Source organism: Scyliorhinus torazame, chromosome 8, assembly GCF_047496885.1.
Source record: "Scyliorhinus torazame isolate Kashiwa2021f chromosome 8, sScyTor2.1, whole genome shotgun sequence".
Taxonomy (NCBI): domain Eukaryota; kingdom Metazoa; phylum Chordata; class Chondrichthyes; order Carcharhiniformes; family Scyliorhinidae; genus Scyliorhinus; species Scyliorhinus torazame.
In genome coordinates, this window is record NC_092714.1 from 56,967,252 (window position 1) to 56,984,120 (window position 16,869).

The 16,869-nt window shown below is 52.6% G+C and overlaps 1 protein-coding gene across 6 annotated transcripts in view; it reads right to left on the minus strand.

Moving 5' to 3' along the window:
* Positions 1-16,869, minus strand: part of tagln3b (transgelin 3b) — a 44,117-nt gene that overhangs the window by 22,221 nt on the left and 5,027 nt on the right. For 2 of the 6 annotated variants that reach the window (XM_072513653.1, XM_072513652.1), the window contains exon 2: positions 12,315-12,403. The exons of the other annotated variants lie outside the window; for them this stretch is intronic. In XM_072513653.1, coding sequence (XP_072369754.1) covers positions 12,315-12,392 — 78 coding nt within the window. In that variant the 5' untranslated portion in view covers positions 12,393-12,403. The remainder of the gene's footprint in view (positions 1-12,314; positions 12,404-16,869) is intronic. 6 annotated transcript variants of the gene reach the window in all.

Consider the following 16,869-nt stretch of genomic DNA (forward strand, 5'->3'; position numbering starts at 1 on the left):
GGAAGGGGGAGGGAGGGGGAGAGGGAGGGGGAGAGGGAGGGGGAGGGAGGGGGAGAGGGAGGGGGAGAGGGAGGGGGAGGGAGGGGGAGAGGGAGGGGGAGAGGGAGGGGGAGAGGGAGGGGGAGAGGGAGGGGGAGAGGGAGGGGGAGAGGGAGGGGGAGAGGGAGGGGGAGAGGGAGGGGGGGAGGGAGGGGGAGAGGGAGGGGGAGAGGGAGGGGGAGAGGGAGGGGGAGAGGGAGGGGGAGAGGGAGGGGGAGAGGGAGGGGGAGAGGGAGGGGGAGAGGGAGGGGAGAGGGAGGGGGAGAGGGAGGGGGAGAGGGAGGGGGAGAGGGAGGGGGAGAGGGAGGGGGAGAGGGAGGGGGAGAGGGAGGGGGAGAGGGAGGGGGAGAGGGAGGGGGAGAGGGAGGGGGAGAGGGAGGGGGAGAGGGAGGGGGAGAGGGAGGGGGAGAGGGAGGGGGAGAGGGAGGGGGAGAGGGAGGGGGAGAGGGAGGGGGAGAGGGAGGGGGAGAGGGAGGGGGAGAGGGAGGGGGAGAGGGAGGGGGAGAGGGAGGGGGAGGGAGGGGAGGGAGGGGAGAGGGAGGGGGAGGGAGGGGGAGAGGGAGGGGGAGGGAGGGGGAGAGGGAGGGGGAGAGGGAGGGGGAGAGGGAGGGGGAGGGAGGGGGAGGGAGGGGGAGAGGGAGGGGGAGGGAGGGGGAGAGGGAGGGGGAGGGAGGGGGAGAGGGAGGGGGAGGGAGGGGGAGAGGGAGGGGGAGGGAGGGGGAGAGGGAAGGGAGGGAGGGGGAGAGGGAAGGGAGGGAGGGGGAGAGGGAAGGGAGGGAGGGGGAGAGGGAAGGGAGGGAGGGGGAGAGGGAAGGGAGGGAGGGGGAGAGGGAAGGGAGGGAGGGGGAGAGGGAAGGGAGGGAGGGGGAGAGGGAAGGGAGGGAGGGGGAGAGGGAAGGGAGGGAGGGGGAGAGGGAAGGGAGGGAGGGGGAGAGGGAAGGGAGGGAGGGGGAGAGGGAAGGGAGGGAGGGGGAGAGGGAAGGGAGGGAGGGGGAGAGGGAAGGGAGGGAGGGGGAGAGGGAAGGGAGGGAGGGGGAGAGGGAAGGGAGGGAGGGGGAGAGGGAAGGGAGGGAGGGGGAGAGGGAAGGGAGGGAGGGGGAGAGGGAAGGGAGGGAGGGGGAGAGGGAAGGGAGGGAGGGGGAGAGGGAAGGGAGGGAGGGGGAGAGGGAAGGGAGGGAGGGGGAGAGGGAAGGGAGGGAGGGGGAGAGGGAAGGGAGGGAGGGGGAGAGGGAAGGGAGGGAGGGGGAGAGGGAAGGGAGGGAGGGGGAGAGGGAAGGGAGGGAGGGGGAGAGGGAAGGGAGGGAGGGGGAGAGGGAAGGGAGGGAGGGGGAGAGGGAAGGGAGGGAGGGGGAGAGGGAAGGGAGGGAGGGGGAGAGGGAAGGGAGGGAGGGGGAGAGGGAAGGGAGGGAGGGGGAGAGGGAAGGGAGGGAGGGGGAGAGGGAAGGGAGGGAGGGGGAGAGGGAAGGGAGGGAGGGGGAGAGGGGAAGGGAGGGAGGGGGAGAGGGAAGGGAGGGAGGGGGAGAGGGAAGGGAGGGAGGGGGAGAGGGAAGGGAGGGAGGGGGAGAGGGAAGGGAGGGAGGGGGAGAGGGAAGGGAGGGAGGGGGAGAGGGAAGGGAGGGAGGGGGAGAGGGAAGGGAGGGAGGGGGAGAGGGAAGGGAGGGAGGGGGAGAGGGAAGGGAGGGAGGGGGAGAGGGAAGGGAGGGAGGGGGAGAGGGAAGGGAGGGAGGGGGAGAGGGAAGGGAGGGAGGGGGAGAGGGAAGGGAGGGAGGGGGAGAGGGAAGGGAGGGAGGGGGAGAGGGAAGGGAGGGAGGGGGAGAGGGAAGGGAGGGAGGGGGAGAGGGAAGGGAGGGAGGGGGAGAGGGAAGGGAGGGAGGGGGAGAGGGAAGGGAGGGAGGGGGAGAGGGAAGGGAGGGAGGGGGAGAGGGAAGGGAGGGAGGGGAGAGGGAAGGGAGGGAGGGGGAGAAGGGAAGGGAGGGAGGGGGAGAAGGGAAGGGAGGGAGGGGGAGAAGGGAAGGGAGGGAGGGGGAGAAGGGAAGGGAGGGAGGGGGAGAAGGGAAGGGAGGGAGGGGAGAAGGGAAGGGAGGGAGGGGGAGAAGGGAAGGGAGGGAGGGGGAGAAGGGAAGGGAGGGAGGGGGAGAAGGGAAGGGAGGGAGGGGGAGAAGGGAAGGGAGGGAGGGGGAGAAGGGAAGGGAGGGAGGGGGAGAAGGGAAGGGAGGGAGGGGGAGAAGGGAAGGGAGGGAGGGGAGAAGGGAAGGGAGGGAGGGGAGAAGGGAAGGGAGGGAGGGGGAGAAGGGAAGGGAGGGAGGGGGAGAAGGGAAGGGAGGGAGGGGGAGAAGGGAAGGGAGGGAGGGGGAGAAGGGAAGGGAGGGAGGGGGAGAAGGGAAGGGAGGGAGGGGAGAAGGGAAGGGAGGGAGGGGGAGAAGGGAAGGGAGGGAGGGGAGAAGGAAGGGAGGGAGGGGGAGAAGGGAAGGGAGGGAGGGGGAGAAGGGAAGGGAGGGAGGGGGAGAAGGGAAGGGAGGGAGGGGGAGAAGGAAGGGAGGGAGGGGGAGAAGGGAAGGGAGGGAGGGGGAGAAGGGAAGGGAGGGAGGGGGAGAAGGAAGGGAGGGAGGGGGAGAAGGGAAGGAGGGAGGGGGAGAAGGGAAGGGAGGGAGGGGGAGAAGGGAAGGGAGGGAGGGGGAGAAGGGAAGGGAGGGAGGGGGAGAAGGGAAGGGAGGGAGGGGGAGAAGGGAAGGGAGGGAGGGGGAGAAGGGAGGGAGGGAGGGGGAGAAGGGAGGGAGACAACGTGGCAGGGTTGGCGGAGAGAGGGGCTGCACAGTGACTTAGTGGTAGCATTGCTGCCTCACCCCACTGAGGACCTGGGTTCGATCCCGACCCCGGGTCACTCTCAGTGTGGAGTTTTCACATTCTGCGTGACCACCCCACGACCCAAAGTTGTGCAAGGTAGATGGATTGGCCACACTAAATTGGCCCTCAATTAGAAAAAAATGAATTGGGTACTTCAAATTTAAAAATGGGAAATGGTTTGGAGGAGAGGTGTGGTCATGGGCAGAGAAGGGGGCCACCTTGGATGGGCCTGGTTTAGGGCGAAATTAAAGAGGATAAAATTGGTAGGGGCGGATGACGGGCAGTGCAGGGAAGTGGAGGCACAAGCTTCCGGTAAGGCTCATAACATGGAACACGCGGGGGCTGAACGGGCCAGTGAACAGGAACACGCGGGGGCTGAACGGGCCAGTGAACAGATCTCAGGCCTTTGTGCACTGAAGTCTGAAGGCGGGGTGGTCTTTCTGCAGGAGATGCACCTCCGAGTGAGAGATCAAGTATTTCACTTGGGGTTTGACTCAAAGTCGCAGGGGGTGACCATTCTGTTGAGTAAAAAGACTGGATTTGTAAGTGCAACACCCAGGTGGAAGATACGTGACAGTGAGCAGGGTGTTGGTGCATGAAAATGTACAAATTGGCACGGCATGGGATTCATGAGGGGCTGCTGGGAGAGATTCCAGACGTGTCCACAGATCAGTGGTAGTGCAGGTGGTGGTGTCTATAGTCACAGAGAATGCATTTGACCAGGTGGAGTGGCAGTATCTATTAGAGGGCCGAGGAAGGATTGGGCCAAAGTTTGTGGTATGGGTGCATCTGCTGTACATGGCTCCGGTGGAGAGAGTGTACGGACCAACGAGATGAGCTCACGGAGTATCTGGTTGCATAGAGGAACGAGGCAGGGATGTCCGCTGTTGTTTGCGCTGGAGCCCATGGCAATGGGCCTGAGCAGAGTGGCAGGGGATTATAAGGGTGTCGCTGTGTGCGCATGACCTGCTGTTATATGTATCAGACCCGCTGGAGTGTATGGGGAGGATTGAGCTTAGAGATGCTTAGATAGGTTCAGCACAGTGGGCTAAAAAGCTGGCTTGTAAAGCAGACCAAGGCCAGCAGCGTGGGTTCAATTCCCATACCAGCCTCCCCGATCAGGTGTCGGAATGTGGAGACTAGGGGCTTTTCACAGCAACTTCTTTGAAGCCCGTTTGTGACAATAAGCAATTTTTATTTCATTTTTTTCATGTTCGAGGCTTTCTCAGATTATACGTTGAACGCGGGGGAAAGCGAGGTGTTCCCGGTGAACAAGGTTGGTCAGGGAGCTAATTTAGGGTTTTGCCATTTTGAGCAGTCAGGAATAGGTTTAGGTATGTGGGGATTCAGGTGATGGAGTGGATGAGAGTGGAACTTATGGAACTTACGTTAGTGGAGGGGATAAAGGAGGACTTTAGGTGAGATATGCTGCACTTGATGCTGGTGGGGAGGGTCCAAGTGATGAAAATGAATGTTCTGCCAAGTTTCCTACTCGTATTCCAGACACTCCCGATCGTTATTCTGAAGGCCTTCTTCTGGAAGCTGGATGCAGTAATCTCGGACGTTATATGGGTGGAGAAGGTGCCAAGGGTAAAGAGAGCCCTGCTACAGAGGCAGAGAGGGGGTTGGCGTTACTGAACCTGCTGCACTACTATTGGGCAGCAAATGTGGATGAGGCTGTGATGGGAAGGAGAAGGGTTAGAATGGGTTAAGATGGAGGAAGAGTCCTGTAGGGTCCAGCCTGAAGGCCATGGTGTTGGCGGCACTACCACTGGCACTGAGATACAAGAGAGCCCAGGTGAAAGTCCACGATTAGGGTTTGGAGCCAGCGGAGGAGAAACATAGGATGGATGGGATATTGGTGTTATAGATACCATATATAGAACCACCCACCACCTCAAAATCAGAGATGTTCCATGTGCCTAACCAGCAAACGGTAAGGGGACCAAGAGAACCATGGATTCAAACCGGGGGAGACGGATGGTATGTATAGGAGGTGGGGTAGGTGAGGGATTTATATTTGGAGGAGAGGTTCACAAGTCTGGAGGAGTGGAGGGAGAGGGTAGACCTCCCGAAGGGCAGTGAATTTCGATATTTACAGATGAGGGGCTTCATACAGAAGTTACGGAAAGGATTTTCCAGGCTGCCAAAATATGCCTTTTTGGAACGGCTCCGGAAGTGGAATGGGAGGAGCACAAGTGGTGAGGATCAAGGAGAAATGGGAGGAGTTGTAGGCGGGAAGATTGGGAAGTGTGGAGTGATGCACTGCACAGGGTGAATTTGACCTAGTGTGCGAGGAGGAGTTTGATACAGTTCAAGGTGGCACACATGACTCAGGTGAGGATGAGTGGGATCTACCAGTGGGTGGCAGATGAGTGCGAGAAGTGTGGGTGAGGACCAGCAAACCACACACATGTTCTGGGGGGGTGAGAAATTAGAGAGATATTGAGCAGGAGTGTTCGGGACGCTAGCAAAGCTTGTAAGGGTAGAGCTCGGGCCAGACAGGGAAGATTTTTGGGGTATTGGATGTGCCGGAGCTGATGGAGGGGAGGAAGTCCGATGTAATGGCCATTGCCTCTCTGGTTGCCTGGTGGAGAATTTTGCTGGAATGGCAGTCAACAACACCATCTGGGGGGTGGCAGCCTGGCTAGGGGACCTGTACAACTTCCTTCGGTTATCAGAGAAGATTAAGTTTAAATTGAGGGGCTCAGTGGAGGGCTTTGATGCACAGTGGGATTGTTTGTTACCATGTTTGAGGAATTGTTCATTGTCGGAATGGGGAGAGGGAGAGAGAACTTGTACAGACTGTAAAATTGAGAGTTGGGGAATGCTCCCCAGATTATTTATTTTGTATTTTTGAATATGCTTGGAATAAAATACATTTAAAAAAAAGACAACATTGACTGACCAGAGAACTCACTTTAGAGGTGCCCGTCTGCCAAGAGGTCTGTAGATTACCAAACATTACCTGGGACTTGCATTGTCTTCATCCCCCAGAATCGTCAGGGCAAGTGGAACGTTTGAACCAAACTCCAAAACACAGACTTGCCAAACATCAGGAAGGAATGCCGTGGCCCCAGGCATTATCAATAGTCCTGAGCAGTATTAGGGCAACTCCTAATAGAACTACAGGTCTAAGACCCGCTTGAAATCATAACGGGAGACCCATGTTTCTGCAAGGAATAATTGATTTGCAAAGAGCTGATTGTCACTTGATGAGTGATGCCTTATTAGAATATGGTCGGAATCTAACAAATGCTACGAGTTCTGCTTCTCACCAGGTATCGACGGTCTAGGGGGATCCACCAGAAGGAGGACACATCATCCCTGGAGTTTGGGTTTACATGAAGTACATAAAGAACCTCTGGGTGCCAAGTGGGAAGGACCCTATCAAGTGTCACTGACTATCCAAGCAGCTGTTAAAGTCCAGGGGAAGAAAGCTTGGAATCGTGCATTTCACATTAAACTAGCAGAGTGATTAAAACTCCTCCCTCTTTAAAAAAAGAGGAAAGTTATTTGCCAATATGTTTACCACATTGTTGTATCCATTGCTTGCTAAAGTTTTGCATTCCTTGCTTTCCCTTGACCAGCCATACCAGCTATGCCATGCCCAGACAGGTTCCCAATGTTAGCACCTTCCCTTACATGTCCTATCCATATGCCAAAGACTGCAACCTCTCCAGCTGTTGGATTACATTCCCATCCCTTTTAACACATCCGAAACAGCTGAATGATATACCTTCCAGAGCTTCTCCCGCTCATTATCCTCCCATGAGGGGGCAACCTCACGTGTAGGGAATAGCTACCCGATTGACATAGCAGGTAACATTAAAAAAATGTCAGCGGGTTATCTTTTGGCTGCTTTCTCTGGGTGGTACCAGCCCACTTACAAATGGGCCCTCATATATAGAACCACCCACCACCTCAAAAATCAGAGATGTTCCATGTGCCTAACCAGCAAACGGTAAGGGGACCATGAGGTAGGACACAGCAATTGCATTCACTAGTTTGACATGCACGAGGCAGTGAAATGTATTACATTACATGAGCAAACTATTACTAATGGCTGGTCCAAAGATGCCTCCCTATTGACAGGTCTTCACAATCTCATCAGTGGAGGCAACCTCTTGAGCACTGGTATCCTGAGGCTGTGGTCCACTTCGCCCATTATAATGATACTTTCTGTGGCACAAGGCCTATCCCTGGCTACCATGCACTTGGACAGGATCTTATTTGGGGTATGTTGCCCCCCTTTATTCGTAATTCTACTTCTGACAATCTCCCTTGAGGAGCGCCATCACGGAGATGGAAAGATTCTTTTCCATTCCCATCCCTTTTTATGGGACTAAGCTGGCAAAGGAGCCTATTAACATGGCATCTGTCCTGGAAAATGTGGGCAATGACATCTCTGAAGCCCTAGTTAAAATAAATGCAGAAACGGTAGCTATTCACATCATGGCCCTGCAAACGGCTCGACTATGTTCTTGCTGAAAAGGGGGTGGGGGGGAACTTGTACTCGGATAGGGGCAGTGCTGCACCTATATCCCAGACAACTATTTGGCAGGGAAAATCCAAAAGGAGATAAAACCTTGTGGAGTTGGGCAACTGGATGGCTAGGTTCTGTGGGAACATCTTTAGTTTCAAGGCTTGATCTAGTTATGCTCAAGTGTTGTTGTAAACAATTAACCAAAGCCCCTCGTAAGGTTATGCCCATCAACACTTCCCTTGCCTAATAAGCACGCTTCCTATATTTAAAGGATTGTAACAGTATATTGGCTTGCTCAATCCGGTGTTGAAGGCTGTTCTTAAACAAGGGACCAAAGGCACAGCATTACTCTGGGGCTGTGGTTACTAGTCCAGTGATAATACCATAATGCCACCACCTCCCATAAATGAACAAAGATATAATTTTAAGTCAGGATGGCGTGGAGTTTGGAAAGGGACTTGCAGGTGGTGGTGCTTCCCATGTCTCTGCTGCTTCTTCGAGGTGGTAGAGGTTGTGGGTGTTAAAAGGTGCTGCCAAAGAGGTTTGTTTTTTAAAAAAATTAATTTACGGGATGTGGGTGTCGATTGTTAAGCCAGCATTTATAACCCATCCCTAGTTGGCCCTTCAGAGAGCCCCCATCCCCAGTTGGCCCTTCAGCTAGAGCCCCCATCCCCAGTTGGCCTTTCAGATAGAGCCCCCATCCCTAGTTGGCCCTTCAGATCGAGCCCCCATCCCTAGTTGGCCCTTCAGATCGAGCCCCCATCCCTAGTTGGCCCTTCAGATCGAGCCCCCATCCCCAGTTGGCCCTTCAGATCGAGCCCCCATCCTTAGTTGGTCCTTCAGATAGAGCCCCCATCCCTAGTTGGCCCTTCAGAAAGCCCAATACCTAGTTGGCCCTTCAGAAAGCCCAATACCTAGTTGGCCCTTCAGAAAGCCCAATACCTAGTTGGCCCTCTAGTTGCATTTTTGAACCGCTCCAGCCCTCTAGGTGTAGGTCAACCCACTGTGCTGTTAGAGAGGGACTTCCAGGATGTTGCCCCAACGACAGTGAAGGAATGGCAATATAATTTCCAAATAGGGGAACTTCCAGGTGGTGGGGCTCCCAGGTATCTGCTGCTCTTGTCCTTAGAGATGGCAGTGGTTGTGTGTTTGGAAGGTGTTGCCTGAGGAACCTTGGGTGAGTTACTGCAGTGCGTCTTGTAGATGGCACACGCGGCTGCCACTGTTCAATGGTGTAGGGTTTCAATGTTGGTGGAAGGCGTAGCAATCAAGCGGGCTGCTTTGTCCTGAATGGTGTTGACTTCCTCGAATGTTGTTGGAGCTGCACTCATCCAGACAAGTGGAGAATATTCCATTACGCTCCTGACTTGTAGATGGTGGACAGGCTTTGGGGGGGGGGGGCAGGAGGAGAGTTACTCACCGTAGGATTCCTAGCCTTTTGACCTGCCCTGGTAGCCACAGTATTAATGGGGCTAATCCAGTTCAGTTTATGATCAATGGTCACCCCCAGGATGTTAATTGTGGGGGATTCAGCGATGATAATGCTATTGAGTTACTAGACAACAGGTGGGGGAATTTCCGTTGCTCCCGACACAGGGGATACAGGACAGGGTGCTTTCAGGGGTGTGGGTCGGAGAGGGCAAGGTGTCAGAGATTTACCGAGAGATGAGGGAAGAGGGGGAGGAGTCGGTGGGCGAACTAAAAGGAAAGTGGGAAGAAGAACTAGGGGAGGAGATAGAGGAGGGTTTGTGGGGCTGATGCCCTAAGCAGGGTAAATTCCTCTTCCTCATGCGCCAGGCTTAGCCTGATTCAATTTAAGGTGCTACATAGAGCACACATAACGGGAGCAAGATTGAGCAGGTTCTTTGGAGTGGAGGACAAATGTGAGAGGTGTGGCGGGAGCCCGGCAAACCACGCACATATGTTTTGGGCGTGCCCGGCACTGGAAGGGAGTGACGGGAGTGATTTCGCGGGTGGTGAAGGCCCGGGTCAAACCAGGCTGGGGGTTAGCTCTATTTGGAGTTGCGGAAGAGCAGGAGGCGAAAGAGGCCGACGTTGTGGCCTTTGCGTCCCTAGTAGCCCGGCGCAGGATCCTACTCATGTGGAAGGAGGCGAAACCCCCCGGACTGGAGGCCTGGGTAAATGATATGGCGGGGTTCATTAAACTGGAGCAGATAAAGTTTGCCCTGAGAGGATCGGCTCAAGGGTTCACCAGGCGGTGGCAGCCATTTCTCGACTACCTAGGGGAACGTTAGAGGGAAGACAGATGACCAGCAGCAGCAACCCAGGGGGAGGGGGTGGGGGGGTTAGTTTAGTTTAGGTCAAAGATAAAGGGGTTTTGTTACTTGTGTATTGTTAAAAATTTCTGTATTGTTATTGTTGCGTTTGCTTTGTATGAGGGGAAAAATTGTTGTTTGGGAAAAAAAATTTCAATAAAACATATTTTTTTAAAAAAAGATAATGCTATTGAGAATGTAACTTGCCACTTTGTCAGCCCAAGACTGGATATTGTCCAGGTCTTGCTGCATTTGGACATGGATTGCTTCAGTACCTGAGAAGCCATATCAACTGCTTTTTTGTATTCTGACCACAAGATATGTTCCCTGAATTCAGAAGGCATGCATTAAAATGGAGTGCCCAATTCTTTTTTCCTCCCAATTAAGGGGCAATTTAGCATGGCCAATCCACCTACCCTGCACATCTTTTGGGTTTGTGGGTGAGACCCACGCAGACACAGGGAGAATGTGCAAACTCCACACAGTGACCCGGGGCCGAGACCGAACCCAGGTCCTCGGTGCACCACCTTGCCACCTGTATTTTAAAAACATGAAATTAATATTTACTAGCAAAAGTAAATTTAAACACTCAAGCACGGTGGCATAGTGGTTAGCACCACTGCCTCAGGGTTCAATTCCGGCCATGGCTGACAGTCTGTGTGGAGTTTGTGCATTCTCCCAGTGTCTGCTTGGCTTTCCTCCGGGTGCTCCGATTTCCTCCCACAGTCCAAACATGGTTAGGTAGGTGGATTGACCGTGATAAATTTGTCTTAGTGTCCAGGGATGTGCAGATTAGGTTACAGGGTAAGGGCAGGGTGGACATAGGTAGTGTGCTCATTTGAAGGGTCGGTGCAGACTCAACAAGCTGAATGGCCCCCTTCTGCACTGTGGGGATTGTATGATTACATTTACCGAGTTAAAACTAGTCTCAGTATTCTCCTAAAGAGACTCATACTTTGATAAGACTCAAGTAAACACCACAGGGTTGTTTCTGTAGGAAAGGCATATTTCAGGACTCTCCTATTTTGCTGTGGATATTCAAGAAACAAAGGGCAGCAGGTGGCACAGCCGTTCGCACTGCTACCTCACAGCGCCAGGGAGCCCAGGTTCAACAGTGGCATTGGGCTACTGTGTGTGGAATTTTCACTTTCTGCCTGTGCGCATTTCTTTCCACAGTCCAAAGATGCGCAAGTTAGGTGGGGCTACTGAGATAGGGCGCTTTCAGAAGGTCAGTGCAGATCCTATGGACCAAATATAGAAATTCTATGATTCAAAGTGAAACCCTGCTTTCTGAAAAACAGACACTTTTCTGCTTAGTTGTAATGTTGCTTCACTCTGCCACTTCACAGCAAGTCGACAGCAAAGCAGCACCTCAGGAGGTCTCACATGGCCATACAAAAAAACTCCACACATTCTGGTCTCTTTCATGTTTTATTCCATGTCCCTCAACTATCCCAGAACATAAAAATCTTTTGAGGTTCTCCCCAACATTTAATAACCTTGCCTTAATTTATGAAACCCTACCAAGCTGCAAAATCATTTACTTCCCTTTGAAATTTAACTGAAAACAGCAATCCCTTCCTCATTTAATATTGCAAATTTCTCCCCGCTGCATATTCACTTACAGAAAATTCCTATTTGCTGCAAATGCATGATTTAACACCCGATGTTCTAAACCTTGCAGCCAAGTGGACTCCTGTTTAATTAATTTAATTTGAGGGTGATGCCGATAAGAGGGAAACATGGGTTTGAGCCAGGAAGGGTGGGTGTGGGGAGAAAGGGATGGAAGAGATGAAGGATCTGTTTATGGAGGGGAGATTCGCAAGGAGGAGCTGGGGGTGAAGAATGGGCTCCAGCCCATTGCGGAATTCTGCAAGCAAGATTTCCCCGAGCTTCCCGGTGGCACAGTGCTCCCTGTTATTGGAGGTGCTGTGGGGGAGGGTTGGAGAGTGGAGTCCTCTCAGCAATCTACAGCAGAATTATGGAGGAGGACAAGGAGTTTATGGAAGGGATTAAGGCCAAGTGGGAGCAAGAGTTGGGGATGGGGCTGGAAGAAGGATTATGGCGCGAAGCGTCAACGATTTGGCCTCGTGAGGGGTCTGGGGCTGATTCAGTTAAGTGGTGTATCGAGCACACTTAACGAAGGCAAGGATGAGCCAGCTGTTTGAGGATAGTTACGAGTGGTTGGGAGGCACCCAGCCAATCATATCCATATGTTCTGGCCCTGCCCGAATTTGGAGAAATATTGGGGATAGTTTCTCAGCACCATGGGTCCCCTGGAGGCCATATTTGGGTTGTCAGACCTGCCGGAACTGCAAACAGGGGCAGACGTTTTAACTTTCTCCTCGCTGATTGCTCACAGGCGACTTTGGGGTGGAGGTCAGCTTCGCCTCCCAGTGCCTCAGCATGGATGGGGGAATCCTGTATTTGGAGAAGGTGAAATTTGCTCCGAGGGGTTCCACCAGAGATGGGGTTTGTTTGTTTTACATTTTGGGGACCTAGTTGATGTCAAAGAGTAGGGGTGGGGGAAAAAAGGTGTTGTGTATTGTAGTGAAAATATTAAATGTGCAATAAAAAAAGTTACAAAAATATTTACACAAGACAGACACAGAAGCCAGCTTTGCGAAACACCACAATGAACCCCCAAATTTTAAATGGAATACCATCACCTGTGTCATGTAGAGATGATCATTGCCTGGCATCCATTTGTGCCACATCAGCCTAAGGTTGTCCAGGTCTATTTGCATTTGGCTGTGGGCTGTTTCAACATCCGAATTGTAAATGGTGAACATGATGGCACAGTAAACATCACGGCACAGTAAACATCACTTCTGACCCAATAGAATTGCTACAGCCATAGTGCAGAAGACAGCCATTCAGCCCATTGAGTCTGCACCAATCCTCCACCCTACCTAGGCCCACTACCCTGTAACCCCCACCTAACCCGCACATAGTTGGACTGATGGAAGGAAGGTCACAGATTAAGCAGCAAGCGATATTTAGGCCTAGAATACAACACGGAGGTACTCTGGCAGTGATGCCCTGGGGCAGAGACAGATTGACCTCCAATTTCCTTTGTACTAGGTATGACTCCAATCAGTGAAGAGTTTTCCCCAACACCCCCAAGGGCTCCTTGATGAATGCTGCCTGGATGTAAAAAGCAGACACTCTCACCTCCCTTCTTTTTGGGCCCAAGGCTGTAATGAGGTCAGGAGCTGAGTGGCCCTGGCAGAACCCAAACTGAGCGTCAGTGAGCGCTGCTTGATAGCACTATCGATGATCTCTTCCATAACTTTATTTGATAGACTGACGAGAGAGTATTCAATTTATCCTGCTTTTTGCAGTACAGGGCATACCTGCAGAACTTTGCTAGGTAGTTGCCAGTGTTGAAGCTGTACTGGCTAGGGACACTGCTAGTTTGAGAGCACGTCTTCAATACTATTCCCCAAATGTTGTCAGGGCCCATAGCCTTTCGAGTATCTAGGGCCTTTGGCTCTTCCTTGATATAATGTGAAGTGAATTGAATTGGCTGAAGGCTGACATCTATACGAGGTCAAGATGGACCATCTGCCCAGCACTTCTGGCAGAAGATGTCTGCAGATGTTTCAGCCTCATCTATTGCATTGATTTGCTGTGCACCCCACCATTCAATAGGCAGAGCCTATTCCTCAGTTGTTTAATTGTCCACCATCATTCACAACTGAATGTGACAAGGCTGCAGAGCTTAAATCTGACCTGTTGGTTGCAGGACTGCTTGGCTCGGTCAGGGGAAATTAAACACAATAATGAGGAAGTATATTAGCTCTGACAATGTGGAATCTATATGCATAAAGCAGAGAAACACCAAGGGGCAAAAATAATGGGTATCGTATAGAGAGGGCATCATATATAGACCCCCAGACTGCAGTGGTGTTGTTGTTGGGAATGGCATTAAAAAGGTAATTAGAGATGCATGTGATAACGGAACATTAGTGATTATGGGCAACTTTAATCTGCAAATTGGTGAGTCAAATTAGTCACAATACCATTCTGGAGTGTATACAGGATGGTATTCTGGACCAATTTGTTGAGGAACCAACAGGCCATCTTAGACTACATACTGTGAAATGAGAATGGAATGATTAGCAATCTAGTTGTGCAAGACCCCTTGGGGGTGAACGGCTATAATGAATTTTTCATCAAGATGGAGAGTGACGTAGTTGATTTTGAGATTAGGGTTCCGAATCTTAATAAGGGAAACAACATGATGACGAGAGTTGGCTTTGATCAATTGGTAAATTTAAAGGGGTGATAATGATTAGGTAATGGCAAACATTCAAGAAGCGCGACTTCTGGTGGAGGCCATGGAAGAGTAGGTCGCACATTGGATAGCTCCCACCTGTAACAGACTTTTGGACCTTTTTCCCCCCATTTTTTTTGGATTTTATGGGATAAATCGGTGAAGAGTGTAACAGTAAGGAGAAACCCCCCTCCAGTGTATGGAGAATTGGACCAGAAAAAGTGGCCAGGTGAGACAACAAAGTCCTATAAGGGAGACGCAAGTAGAGCTGGTAACACAGGACAGCATGGCGGAGATGGCACAGTGGTCAACGGAGCAGGTGAAGTTTTGAGAGGAATGCTTCACCAAGCTGAAGGAGGACACTCTGGACCCGATCAAGGCTTCGACTGATCAAGTGGTTCAGAATCAGGAAACCCAAGGAAGAGCGATCCAGGAGGTGGAACAAAAGTTGTCCAGGAACAAAAGTTGTCCGAGCACGAGGAGTATATAACTGTGCTGGAGACCAAGGTGGGGATGATGAACGACCGCCAGAAAAGAATGCCGGAGAAGCTGGAGCATCTGGAGAATAGGTTCCGGAGGCAGAATCTCATAATTGGCCTCCCTGAAGGCAGTGAGGGATCGGATGCAAGGGCCTATGTGACGGACATGTTGGAGAAGTTGATAGGGACTGGGGCGTTCCCTCGGCCCCTGGAATTGGACAGAGCGTACAGAGCCCTCGCGAGGAAGCCCAGAGCAAATGAGTCTCCAATGGCCATGGTGGTACGTTTTCACCGTTTCACGGACAAGGAACACGTTTTGCGGTGGGCCAAGAAAGAACGGAGCAGCAAGTGGGAGAACTACGAGTTGCACATCTATCAGGGCCTGGGAGTGAGGCGAGCTGGGTTCAATCGGGCAAAAACGACCCTCTTTAAGAAGGGGGTGAAGTTCAGGATGTTGTACCCAGCCCGTCTGTGGGTCACACATGAGGAACGGGACTTCTACTTTGAAACGCCAGGCGAAGTATGGACCTTTATTAAAGAAATGAAGCTGGAGGCAAATTAAACAAGGCACTCAAGCCTTGGAGAAGTACTGTGGCAGCGATTTGTGGTGCTGGATTGTATAAATTTAAGTAGCTCTATGTGAAATAATGGGGCTGTGTGGATGGTTAAAGGTTGCTTTGTCTTGCAGGGACCTTGTTAGGAGTGGGGAGGGGGAAGATGGGCTTTGAATTTTCTGATGTGTCTTTAGTGGGGATTGTGATGCTTTTAAAATGTTTATTCGTGTGGGGGGTGGGGGAAAAAAAAGAGAGAGGAGAACACAAGAGGGAGACAGACTGCTTGGTGCCAGGGGCGGGAGCTACCGAGTCAGCATGGGTCAGCTGACTCTCGGAAGCACAGTGGGGGGTGAGCAGGTGTTAAGCTGGAGCTTGACTTGGGGATTGGGTTTCTAGTGTTGTTGATGGGGGGTGGGAGAAAGAGAAAGAGGGAGACAAATGGGAGGTCAGGAACGGCGACAGCCCGAGTGGGGACTCAAGGAAGCAGAGGGCGCGAGCTTGAGGCTGGCCTAAAAAAGGGTGATGGCTAGTCGGCAGGGGAGGGGGGGGTTGGAATCCCCCCGTCCAGGCTGATCACATGGAATGAGAGAGGACTGAATGGACCGGTCAAGAGGGCTCACATGTTCGTGCATTTGAGGGAACTGAAGGCAGATGTGGCAATGCTACAAGAGACACACCTAAAGGTTATAGACCAGACGAGATTGAGGAAGGGGTGGATTAGCCAAGTGTTCCACGCAGGAATGGACTCAAAGACCAGGGGGGTAGCGATCTTGATCAGCAAACGAGTGTCATTCGAGGCAGGGAGAATCGTGTCAGACAAGGGGGGTAGGTACATAATGGTGAGTGGGAAGCTGGAGGGGGTGCGAGTGGTATTTGTGAACATATAAATTCCATGTCGGCCCAATTCGGAGCATATGAGACGGGTGTTAGGCAAGATCCCAGACTTGGAGTCACACAACCTGATCATGGGCGGGGACTTCAATACAGTCATTGATCCGGAATTGGACCGGTCAAAATTCAGGACGGGGAGGAGGCCGGCTGTGGCAAAGGAATTGAAGGGTTTTATGGAACAGATGGGGAGAGTAGACCCATGGAGGTTTGCACGGCCGAGGACGAAGGAATTTTCCTTTTTTCCCCACATATGCAGAAGGTATACTCTCGCATCGACTTTTTTGTTCGGAGCAGGGCACTAATACCGAAGGTGGTGGATACAGAGTACTCGGCAATTGCAGTGTCGGATCATGCCCCACACTGGGTGGATCTACGGGTTAGTGTGGAGCGAGGGCAATGCCTGCTCTGGAGACTGGATGGGAGGTTGCTAGCGGATGAAGCGATCTGTGGGCGGGTTAACAAGTCCATCCAGAACAACTGGAAAAAGTGATATGGGGGAGGTCTCTGCAGTGACAGTCTGGGAAGCTTTGAAGGCAGTAGTCAAGAGGAGAATTAATCTCGATACGGGCCCACAGAGAAAAGGTGGAATGGGCTGAGGGGGACAGGTTAGTTGAGGAGATAGGTGAGGAGATACTCCAGGTGGACAGGAGGTACTTGGAGGCCCCGAACGAAGGGCTGAGGGAGTGGTGGAGGTAACAGGTGGAGTTTGGGCTGTTGACCACAGGGAAGGCAGTGGAACAGTTGAGGAAGGCAAGGGGGGAGGGGGGGGGGGGGAAAAAGAGGAGAGAGAGATCTTATGAGTACAGGGAAAAGGCAAGCAGAATGTTGGCGCACCAGCTCAGGAAAAGAGAGGTGGCCAGGGAGATAGGTAAAGTAAAGAGTAGAGACGGTAATACGGTCCTGGACCCAGCAGGGGTGAACGAGGTGTTTAAGGACTTATATAGTAAATTATAGGAGTCGGAACGCCCAGCTGGAGTGGAGGGGATGAGACAGTTTCTGGATCTGGAGGTTCCAGAGGGTG